The sequence below is a fragment of the Cynocephalus volans genome, chromosome 13 (genome assembly GCF_027409185.1).
Source record: "Cynocephalus volans isolate mCynVol1 chromosome 13, mCynVol1.pri, whole genome shotgun sequence".
NCBI lineage: Eukaryota > Metazoa > Chordata > Mammalia > Dermoptera > Cynocephalidae > Cynocephalus > Cynocephalus volans.
The window spans coordinates 92,717,441-92,729,229 of NC_084472.1; the positions used below are offsets into that span (position 1 = coordinate 92,717,441).

At 38.5% G+C, this 11,789-nt stretch overlaps 1 protein-coding gene across 1 annotated transcript; it reads left to right on the top strand.

The window, feature by feature from the left end:
* The first annotated feature begins 10,532 nt into the window (after positions 1-10,532).
* On the top strand, positions 10,533-11,489 carry ZFP42 (ZFP42 zinc finger protein). The gene has a single exon (XM_063076713.1). The coding sequence runs from the start codon at positions 10,533-10,535 to the stop codon at positions 11,487-11,489; it is 957 nt and encodes a 318-aa protein (XP_062932783.1).
* Positions 11,490-11,789: the final 300 nt, after the last annotated feature.

The window sequence follows — 11,789 nt, forward strand, 5'->3', positions numbered from 1 at the left end:
TGAGAACATGTGGTATTTCTCTTTCTGTGCCTGACTTGTTTCACTTAATATCATTCTCTCAAGGTCCATCCATGTTGTTGCAAATGGCAGTATTTCATTCGTTTTTATAGCTGAGTAGTATTCCATTGTGTAGATGTACCACATTTTCCGTATCCACTCATCTGATGATGGGCATTTGGGCTGGTTCCAACTCTTGGCTATTGTAAAGAGTGCTGCGATGAACATTGCCAACCCCAAATTTAAGGAGATGTTCTCCACTTACCTTCTAAAAGTTGTATGTTTTACCTTTCTCAATTGTATCTATAATCCATCTGGAACTTATCTTTGTGTATGGTGTGAGTTAGGGATCAAGATTCTTTTTCCCCATATGGATAGGCAGTTGTTTCAGCACTGTTTTTGGAAACACTAGCTTTTTTACCATTGCTCTTTATGGCCACCTTTGTCATAAGTCAGGTTAACTCAGGTGTGTGGGACTGTCTCTGGGCTCTATGCTGTTATATTCCTGTTGTCTTTCCATCATTTTAACAAACTTTGTTCAAAATGGCAAATGTTGAAAATTAAAAAGATGGATGTAGTTAGAATAATAATTCTCATATAGTTCATTCCTGATTCACTGCTTCACTTTCTTCAGGATAGGATAGCAAAGTATAGCTGAAGACCTGAGGAGCTGCACTATTTATTTATACAAAGTAGGTCATCCAAACCAACCTGTTTGAAAGCACATTTGTGATTTTTCTGAGCTCAAAAGAATGATAAAATGTTTAAGTTCCAAATCAAACATTGTTAGAATCATTGATGTTCACATATTTACCCATTTTGATCCATTTCTAACCACATACATAAACAAATTATTTAGAGCTATATTTTTCAAATTTTTTGACAAGGACAATATGCTGGTCAATATCCAGTAATTTTCAGATCCAACTCAAAATCTGAAAAACATAGATTTTAATCTTAAAATTCCCAAAAATGAAATGTATATAACTGTGTGCCCACAACTATTTATTTTATGTATTTTTCTTTGTCCAAATAAAGCAGAACCAGTGATATTTACATGATAATGTTCATCATTTATTCTCACCACTTCAAACATAATACAAAACAGTCACACCAGATTGTTTCTACAATTTCCCTGTTTAGAGTACACAGACTTTATAAAGCCTGGAGGATCCAATGTTCCACAATGATTTTCTCCCACACAGATGTGCATTTTACTGGTTTCCACTTACCATATTATAGATACAAAATACATCTAAAGGTAATGTTAAAGGGCTGATTATATGATATAAAATATATTCCTGAAAGCTAAGGTAATTCAATGTAAGGAGAGACACTATTAAGTGTCCAAAAGAAAGGCTTTCTGAGAAGTGGTGATTCTTGATTTGAGTCTTAAAAAAGGTATAAACTTGGAACCAGGGGTGGCGGTGAATTCTATGGGAAGGGTGATATTAGGGAGGATATTTCAAAGCATAAATTACATTTGCTGCCTAGAACTGGGATTTGATTGTGATGCTCACGTCTGTGCATTAACTATGTCCACTATGTTCTAAATGCAAAATGGCATCCTGGATTGGATCCTGGAACAGACAAAAAGTACGTATGTGGAAAAACTGAGGAAATCCAAAGAAAGTCTGAAGTTTGGTTAATAGCAATGCACCACTGTTGATTTCTTAGTTTTGATAAATGTGCATTGGCTATATAAGATGTTAACATTAGGGAAAGCTTGGTAATGTATATATAAGAACTCTCTATACTATCTTTGCAACTTTTCTATAAATCCAAAAAGCCTGTCAAAATAAAAAGTTAAAAAAAGACTATACCACCTGAGGCTTACTCAAAGAATTTGGAGGGAGATGATGAGAGCAAGCTCAGAAAATGTACTCCAGGTGAGCCCAATTTTAGTAGATTCTTTAGCATAAAGGCAAGGGATGTTTGGGGGAAGGGTGGATATGCAAATAGTTGTCTTAGTCTTTTCAGGCAGCTGTAATAAAATCCCTTGGATTAGGTAATTTACGAACAACAGAAATTTACTGCTACTAGCTCTGGAGGATGAGGGGCGCAAGATTAAGGCATCAGCAAATTTGATGTCTGGTAAGAGCCTGTTCCTCATAGATGGCATCTTCTTTTTTTTTTTTTTTTTTTTTTTTTTTTGTCCTTTACGTGACCGGCACTCAGCCAGTGAGTGCACCGGCCATTCCTATATAGGATCCGAACCCGCGGCGGGAGCGTCGGTGGGAGCGCGGCGCACTCTCCCGAGTGCGCCCTGGGCTGGGCCCTAGATGGCATCTTCTATGCGTCCTCACATGGCAGAAGGGCAGAAGGGAAAAAGGGAAAGAGGGCTTCCTCAGCCTCTTTCATAAGGGCACCAATCCCATTCGTGGGGCAGAGCTTTCAAGACCTAATCGCCTCCCAAAAGCCATACCTCTTAGTACCGTCACATTGGGGATTAGATTTTAACACGTGAATTTTGGAGGAACACAAGCATTCAGACCACAATGATACTGCATTATTAAGAAGAGGATAGGATCTTATTACGAAACTGTCAAATAATAACATTGACAAATCAGTGTTAAAGTCTGAGGAGAATCTGTGACCTAAAAAAATAGCCTTTAGGCCCTGCACTTAAGCCCATTGCTAAATTCTCAGGCAGAAAATAAAATATGACAACATTTATATGGATATAGCTTTAATCTAAAGAACATAAAAACTTTTGAAAATATACCTTACCATGTTTAGTCTTATTCTTAACATGAAGTACCAAACAGCTTCCATTTAAACTACAAGGGAAAAAAAAAAAAAAAAAAATCAGCAGTGTCAAATGTGCCTGAGCATGCCCTCTTAAAAATCGTACTCTAATAAGATATCAAATTCCAAGTAGAAACATTTTATTGACTGGTGGTTCTTTTTTTATTTAATGGAAACTCTAAAAATACATTTAGCAAGCTCCTTAAACAATTGACTGAATTTGAAAAAATTAACTTTACCTTTAAATTTTTCGTCAGGATAATAAGACTTGGGGTTTAAACTCTGGCCCATATATTAGTACCCATGTGGCTTTGAATAAGGCATTCATTAGTGTACTGACTTTCTCTTCTTCACCCATAACATGGATAATAACAATCCGTAATGTTGCTATCAAGATCAAGGAAGTATGTAGAAAGGCATTATAAGTTACAGCAAACAAAAATGCAAGAAAATTTTTTATGAAAAATACAACTACAGAGTTTGTAAAATGTCATAATATAATGTAAAATGCTATATTAGACCACAATGACACATCTCAGAGAATTAAGCATACTTCGGGGGTCTCCCTCCTCCCAATTTTTTATTTATTAATTTTTTTTTTCATTGTACATGTTTCATACTTGGGTTCTAATCTGAGTCAGCAAATAAAATAGTAATAATAATAATAGCTATATTATAAATTTGATAAAATGAGACCATGCGTGTAAAGCATTCAATCAATATTAGCTAAATCAAATATAGATCGACTGAAGCTCCAATAATAAAGTGATGTTTTACATGTTTAAGGTTAATAAACATTTATGGATGAAGTATTTGTTCTTGTAATATTCCATTCCCATCATTGTTGGGATGTAGATCCAAGTTCTTTCCATGGTCTGCAAGGCCCTGGAATCTGCTCCTGCACACCCTCTGCACTAACCCATTTACTTCTCTACTCATCACTCAAAGCCATCTGTAATACTGTCTATACTCTACTGTCACCTAGGCTCTGCCCTCCAAGCTGACTCATCCTTCAGATCGCAGCAGCTCCAGGGAAACCTTCCCTGAATTTCTGGATTTGTCACATTCTTCTAGTATGGGCTCTTATAACACCAAATGCCTATCCTTCATTGTGCTAATAATAGCTGCATTTTGACATTTACAAGCATGATTATTCGGCTGGTGTCCTCTGGCTCTGTCTTTATTTAAAATTTGGATATTTTGTTCATCATGAATTTTTGCACTAATTTCCATTTCTTCAAATACTGACTTAAAATATTAATAATCTTGATTACCGAGTTTCTTGGTGACCTTAAATTTGCTGCAGTCTGTTAAGTTACTTGTCTCACCCTAGTTCTGGGCCTGCAAGTGCAGCCTGCAAACTCCAGGAGGCCAGGCATAAGTATCCCCAGGGTTTATAACAGTGGTCTTCCTGGGGGAGAAACTCAAATCTGTGTAGATTGAATTAATGTATATTTATAGTTTTTGCATTCTAAGTGTTTTAAGAAAAAATATTGATTTGTAAAACAGATATAAAATTGTTAAAATACAAATTTTAAAAAGTGGCCATGATGTTGGTAGAAGAATTCCTATGACTAAAATTCCAGCAATCCAAAAATTTCTTTGTTTGAAAGCACCCCCCTGTTTGTGGTCAGCTCTAAAAGGCAGCCCACTTTTGTTTCACAGTTTAATTGGTTTCCTAGCTCATTTTGGAAAAATTAAATTTCCCTTGAGCTGAGTTTATATGACAACAAACGAGTTCCTTCATTTTGGTTTACTTCTTCAGGGCCATGGAAAGGAAAGCTAAATAGTCATAGGAGCAAAAATAATTTATATAAGAGGTGGAGCATGAAGTGTAAAATTAGATTTTCTAAACCTGCGATCTCCAGTTCCTAGACAGAGCCACACCCTAACAGAAACCAAGCAACCAGGTAGAATCAGTGGTCAGGGAGGGGATTATGAATTAATCTAGTTTATTGTATGCTATCTCAATGGATAAGGGAGTGATAGCAGAAGGGTGTGGTCTGATGAATTAGGTTAAAGAATGGATCATCAGCTTCAGCTAAGAATGTGAGAATGTGAGTATCCACCCAGGGAGGAAAGGGACTTTTGATGACATTTGCCATTTAAAGGCTTGGGAAGAATGCTCTGCTCTCTTTGACTCGCTGAAGTCGTATTTCTTAAACCCAAATATTAACATTTTTATCTCACATACACACACACACACACACACACACACACACACACACACACACACACACACGCACGCAAACGCACGCACGCGCACACACACACACGCACCCAGAAAGAAGGCTGGTGTCAACCTGATCTGAGAACGTACCTGTGCAGTTTCTAAAGAGACCATACCAAGTCACAATAGAGACCATGAGGGAAGTAGCTTCTTACTACAATATTTCCACCTCCGGGAACTCACCTGAAATAGGCTAGGCACAGAAAAATACTGCATGTCCTCACTCATAAGTCAAAGCTAGGAAAGAAAGATGACAATAAAACATTGAACTTTCAGAAGGAGAGAACAGACCTATAGTCACTAGAGGTGGGGAAAAGTGGAGGGGGAGAGGTGTTAGGGAGTAGTTAAGTAAGGGACACAAAGAATGATTATAATTTGTAATGATGAAAATGCTAATAATATTGATTTGATCATCACATACTATACACAAATACTAATAGTCAACTTTGTACCCTATAAATATGTATAATCAAAAATAAATAAACACATTTTTTACGGAAAAAAACAACATGTTCTAAGGTAAGAAATTAAGGAATCTATACCCTAGAAATACGTATAATCAAAGATAAAGAAATAAATATATTTTTTTAGGAAAAAAAAATAATAATATGTTCTAAGGTAAGGAATTAAGGAAGCTTTATGTAACTCCAATTTCAAATGATTGGAGGCCGGGTATAGTCTACAGGGGGAGATCAGGGAATGATAAATAGAAAAATAGTTTAAATCTCTTCCCCACTGAAAATTATCTTTTATTTTCCAATCTCACAATCGAAATTTATTCAAAAACAGATTAAAAGGCAAGAACAAAAAACAAAACACCCACAGAAGAGTGGAGAACTGCTCCCAAACATATACGAATATATGTGAATTGCAGAAAAGCTTCAAGTCAAAATTTAATAAGTTTTTAAATATGGATTTGTTTTTTGTTTTAATGGTATGAATGTATTCATACGATCTATTAAATTTCACTAGATCATCATCGATGGTTGGTGAGCGTTTATTGACCGCTGCCTTCAAAGTGAGCGTGTCACCCTTAGAAATATGAACAGTCACATTAAGGAAATTAAGGAAAAAGCACTAATAGTTTATCTGCGACTGGGGGCAGGGTGGGCAGTGGAGTCGTGGCGATAGAGTGCAGGGGAAATGTGGGTGTGTGGTCACATAAACCTGTATTTCCAGGGGGTCAGAACTGCCTCCTCCGCTTGATGTTTATTTCATCGATACGTAAAAGCTTCTATTTTATGACACCTACGTTCATTGGTTCAATAGACATTTACTGGGAGCGTCCTATGTGTGTAATTCAGGAGCCTGGGATGCAGAGCAGTTTGCACACGTGAAGGAGGCCTAGTGACCGCGGCACTGGGGGGTTGGGGTCGGGGAGGCGGGGAATCGCCTCTGCCCCAGCCGGCCGGGGCTGAAGGTGACCCGGGGCCAGGGGCAGAGCCACGCCCACGTCCCCTCCCACCGCCTCCCCTTGGAAGTTCAGACCTCACCTGGCCGAGTTGAAATGCAGGTGTAGCCTGATTGGAATGTGTCCATCAAAAGCGGGGTGGGTCTAACAGGCGGAGTTCAAGCCCGTGTTGATTTCACTGCCGCTGGGGCGCGAGCAGGGGTTTCTTCTTTGTCTTGCCTTTGAAAGGAAATGGAATAGAAAATAGCAGCGCACATCTCGGTAGCGTGGGTAAGTTGTGTTTCATGAGATTTTTTTGTTTTCCCAATATTGGAGAGAAGGGGGATGTATGGAGTTCACTACGTAGAAAGGACCCGTCCAAAGGGCTAGAAAACCACCTTTTATCTTCCCAGGACCAGCGGGCCTTGGCCAAGGGGACTTGTAGGGTTCAGACTGAGTTGACTTACCGCTGTCCTGGGCCACTGGCCTCAAATATTTAAAACAGGTGGAGGAGGAAAGTAAATACATTTTCAAGAAAGCGGCTGTCTGATGGAAATGTCCTTAAAGTTGCATGTTTAATTTTTTTCAAAAATTCATAAATATTATATTTCATTAGAATATGTGATGGCTGGGTCTATTTTATATTCAAATAGTTAAATTATTATCAAGACAGTAGACTTATCTTCTCTTTCTCTTCCCCTCAACTGATCTCTGGAAATGGCACTACCATACGCCCCATTACTGCAGCAAAAAACCTAGGACATATATCATTGTGGATTCCTGTTTCCCTTCCCTCCCCACCCCCTGTCCGATTCACCAGCAAGTGGGGAAGGTTTTTTCTCCTATTTTCCCGCCCTCCCTCCGTTTCATCTCTGCTGCCACCCCGTGCTGCAAACCACCAGCAATCCTTTCTTGGATTACGGAATAGCCTCGTAGATTTTTCTGCTTTTCATTCTTGCCTCCCTAAATCCATCTTCTCACAGCAGCCCGAGTAATCTTTTAACCTAAATCAGAGTATGTTGTTTCCTTGTCTGAAATTCTTCAATGGTTTCATTGGTCTCAGAATGAAATGCGAATGGCTCCCATGGCCCACCAGATTCTGTTTTCTTTTCACCCTCATCTCAGCCACCCCCTTCTATGCTCTCCATACTCTGTAATAAGCCTGGCTTCCCTTCTCCTGACCACCATGCTAACCCCTTTGTGCTGCCTGCTGCCGCCTGGAACACATGCTCTTTCCCACCTCTTCTCACTGGCTACCACTTCTTTTTCTGATCTCAGTCTCAAGTCCCATTCATGATAAAGATGGCTTCTCCCAGTTACTTTCCCGCTCATACTCTGATTGTTCTTTTTTTTTTTTTCATAGTTTTCTTTCTTTTTTGTGTGTGTTTTTTTCTTAATCTGAGACTTTATTTTATTTACCATTAACTGTCTCACACTGATAAAAGCTCCATGATAACCAGGGACTTGGTATCTTTCGCTGCTCTGTGTTCAGCACCTAGAACAATGTTTGACATTAAAATGACTGAAAAAGTAAATGATGCACCCCTGTGAGTACTTCTATCCCAGTTCAGAAATGTAAAATTAGATTAATCCTATGCCATTAAGTATCCATTTAATATTAAGATTTTGTCCTCATCCCATATTTACCCAGGAAGTTTTCCATGTAGCTATGTTCACAAAATGCTTGTCATATAAACAGGAGTTTTCCCATAATAAATTAATAAATTATCATTTCCTTTTTATGGGTCGTTTTCAAAAGTTTAAATATGTTTATAAGAAATAGCATAATTCTCAGAGATCTGACAAATAAGAATCTAGCTTAGAAAAGTAAGGACTACTCTTGGTAAATTCATAAAGAAAATACCTTTCTCTCCTCAACCTTGCCTCTTAGGAGATGTCTTTCTACATAACACTTCATATCATTTATAGCTAACCTTTTGAAACCTCTACATTAGGTATGTCTAAAGTCCCAAGTAAATTCCTAGTAAATTAATTTTAAGGCTTGTTAAACCAGATCATCTCACCAATATGATGACTAATGTGTATCCATCAATTCATTTCATTAGACAAATAAGTGCTGGGATACGTGATAAACAAGACAGAGGACGCCTGTGCCCTCATAGAGCTTACAGCCTAGCAGGTAAGACAGACCTTAAATACCAAGAGCTCTGCCTAAAATAGGCACCTGGGAGAACATGTAGCTTTCAGAACTAACTGAACCTAGTAATCAAGGGAAGCCTGCCTGAAAAAGTGATGTTTAAGCAGAGATCTATAGTATAGATGGAAGTCAAGCCTGTGTTGGGGGTTGGGGGGGTTTGTGTTCAAGAGTTCACACACTTTGGACGGTGGTAGGATTTATAGTATTTTCATGAGAGGGAAGAGCATGTGCAATGGACGGATCTGACGCTTTACTAAAGGGAGAGTTTATTATGGCTGAATAATGAAATAGGAGAGCTGGAGATGGCAACAGATAAGCATGGCAAGAAAAGCAGCAATCAAATCAAATTGCTGTTGTTTTAAATGGACTAATTGGGGGAGAGAGGCTTTTTGTGATTATGTTCCAAAGGTGCTAAGATTTTGCTTGACGAATATTTCTGGACACAGTCTCCCTGGTTTATTTTACCTTTTTAAAGGACAGAATAAATAACATTTAACACACACGCACACACATACATATATATACACACACATATATGTCATATATATATATATAAATATCTTTTAAGAAATTCCAAACTCTTCCCTTAGCAGTTAAGACATGTTTTGTTTTTTTACTCTATGTATTTTTTGCCTTAAGTAAATGGCAGGATTCTGTTGAGTTGTTATTTTTTAATGTGGCTCTTTAAAAGCATTTTCAAGCTGTTAATTTCACCCCAATGCTTTCACATTTGGCCCCTTTTTAAAAAGCATTTAATTTTTGTTCTTACAACAAGACATCAGGACAATAGATAAAGAAATCTTTTATCAGGCACACAATGGTAACATTAAGCAAAAGACTATCAGAAAAGCAGCAATAACATATTCGTGCTATAACTTTTATAATGTTCTTACTTTGGGATTTTTAAGGAAGAAATGGAAAACTATATAGGGCCAAACTACCCCGTGCCTTTATTTGGTCTGGTACTCGTAAGCAGTGGGCATGATATTGATTTCATGTGTCTTATTCTCTGGATTCCCATTTTCTAGAACAATGGGTGGGCAAACTATAGCCCATGTGCCAAATCTAGCCTCTACCTATTTTATTGGAACACAGTCAACCTCACTCCTCTATGTATTCTCTACGATGGCTTTCATGCTACAACGGCAGAGTTGAGTATCAAAAGAAATAATAGGGTCCACAAAGCTTAAATTTGGCTCTTTACAGAAAAAGTTTGCCATCCCCATTCTAGAAAAGCACCTGCCACATAGCAGGATCCAACATATACCTGTGGAATGAATAAAAAGGTAATGGAGTAACGGTATCTCAAATAAGTGCTCAGCATTTGCTATATGCTGTGGACATTGCTAAGCACTTTCTGTGTGTTATTTAATTTGATTTTGACAGCAGTGTTACATAGGAAAACAGTCAGATCTTCTACCCTCATGCCTTTCAAGTTTTTAATCAGCTGCCACTAACTACCACAGTGAAGGTTTGCCTGAGTGCTCTATTTAAAATGGCAAACTTCTATTTTCCACCAGCCCCTTTTCTTACCCTGTAGCACTTAATTGCCTTATATGACATACATTACTTACTTATTTTATATGCTCATGAGAACGTGTACTCCATGGAGGCGTAGATTTTTGTACATCTCCTTACTGATGCATCACAAACAATGTATAGCATAGAGTAGGGCTAGCATGTATTAAGTGCCCAGTAAATGTCAGGTGATCAGTTAGAGATCAGATAACTTGCTGGGATAAGCAGGATAAGATCTGGTTGTGACCCATGTCCTGTGTCAGTGCTTATTTATCACTTAGGGAGTTTAACAGAGGAGACGTAAAAGTAGCCATGTCATTATCATTGGAAAGTGAGTTCTAGGCCATTTTTTGAGGTCATTTTCTGAGAATATATTTTAACTAAGGTTATTATCATAAAGCAGGTATTTGCTGAAGACAACTTACCCAGATCACTACTACCTAGAAGTAACTGACATCCTGGCGTAAACCTTCAAGGAGGAAGCAGGCAGCATGAGTCAGCAACTGAAGAAAAGAGCAAAAACCAGGAGTCGGAAAGGCCTGGGTGGAAGAGACCTCAGAGGAGCTAAGACAAGCCGAGCCAAGCCAAGCCCAGCCCAGCAGGCAGAAATGGAACCATTCAACATGACATTGGCCTCATATGATGAAGATATGTGCTCTGAGACCAGCCACCCAGCTGCTGGAGAGGATGACTTCCCCGACTCTTACATAGAATGCATAATCAGAGGTGAGTTTTCTCAGTCCATCCTGGAAGAGGACTCACTTTTTAAGTCCTTAGAACACCTAAAGGAAACATCAGAACAAGAGCTTTCTCAACAGGTTCTTGAAGCAAGCTCCCTTCTTGAATGTTCTTTGGAATACATGAGAAAAGAGGCAGAGCAAAAGCTTCCGCAACAGGTTGTTGCAGAGAGTTCGCTTCCTGAGTATTCTGAGTACATGACAGGCAAGAAGCTTCCACCTGGAGGAATTCCTGGCATCGACTTATCAGATCCTAAACAGCTTGCAGAATTTGCTAGAAAGAAACCCCCCCCAAATAAAGATTGTGATGCTCCAGAGACAATTGTGTGTCCTCAGAGTGGATGCACAAGGAAGTTGAAGAATAGAGCTTCCCTGAAAAAGCATCTCGTTGTTCATGGTCCCCGAGATCACGTATGTGCAGAGTGCGGGAAAGCGTTCAATGAGAGCTCCAAACTGAAAAGGCATTTTCTGGTTCATACAGGAGAGAAGCCATTTCTGTGCACTTTTGAAGGATGCGGAAAACGCTTTTCCCTGGACTTCAATCTGCGTACACACATACGCATCCACACTGGGGAGACACGTTTTGTGTGTCCCTTCCAAGGCTGTACCAAGAAGTTTATTCAGTCAACTAACCTGAAATCTCACATCTTAACTCATGCAAAGGCAAGAATCGGTGAAAAGGAAGATGAAAATAGTCCTTCAGTAGAATAGGCATATTAACAGAAGAGTGATTGGGGACAAATGTGCCTCACTGATAGTGTTTCTTGGAAGGAATTTTAAAATCAATATTGCAACCCTAAAAGGCATATTTTTTAGTGTTACTAAGATACTACTATGCTTTGTGGTATCATTTTAAGAACATTGTGCCTCCTGTAGTGTGATTCCAACAGGTAGGTCAGTGATAAATTACTTCAAAACATCTTTAATACAAGGAGTCTTCAAAAAGTTCATGGAAAGATTCATATTTTAATTCCATTTTCCATTAATTTTTTGAAGTAGCCTGTATATTAT

Excerpts from the sequence above, each read along its gene's own strand:
- ZFP42 (XM_063076713.1), top strand. The coding sequence starts at position 10,533 with ATGAGTCAGCAACTGAAGAAAAGAGCAAAAACCAGGAGTCGGAAAGGC.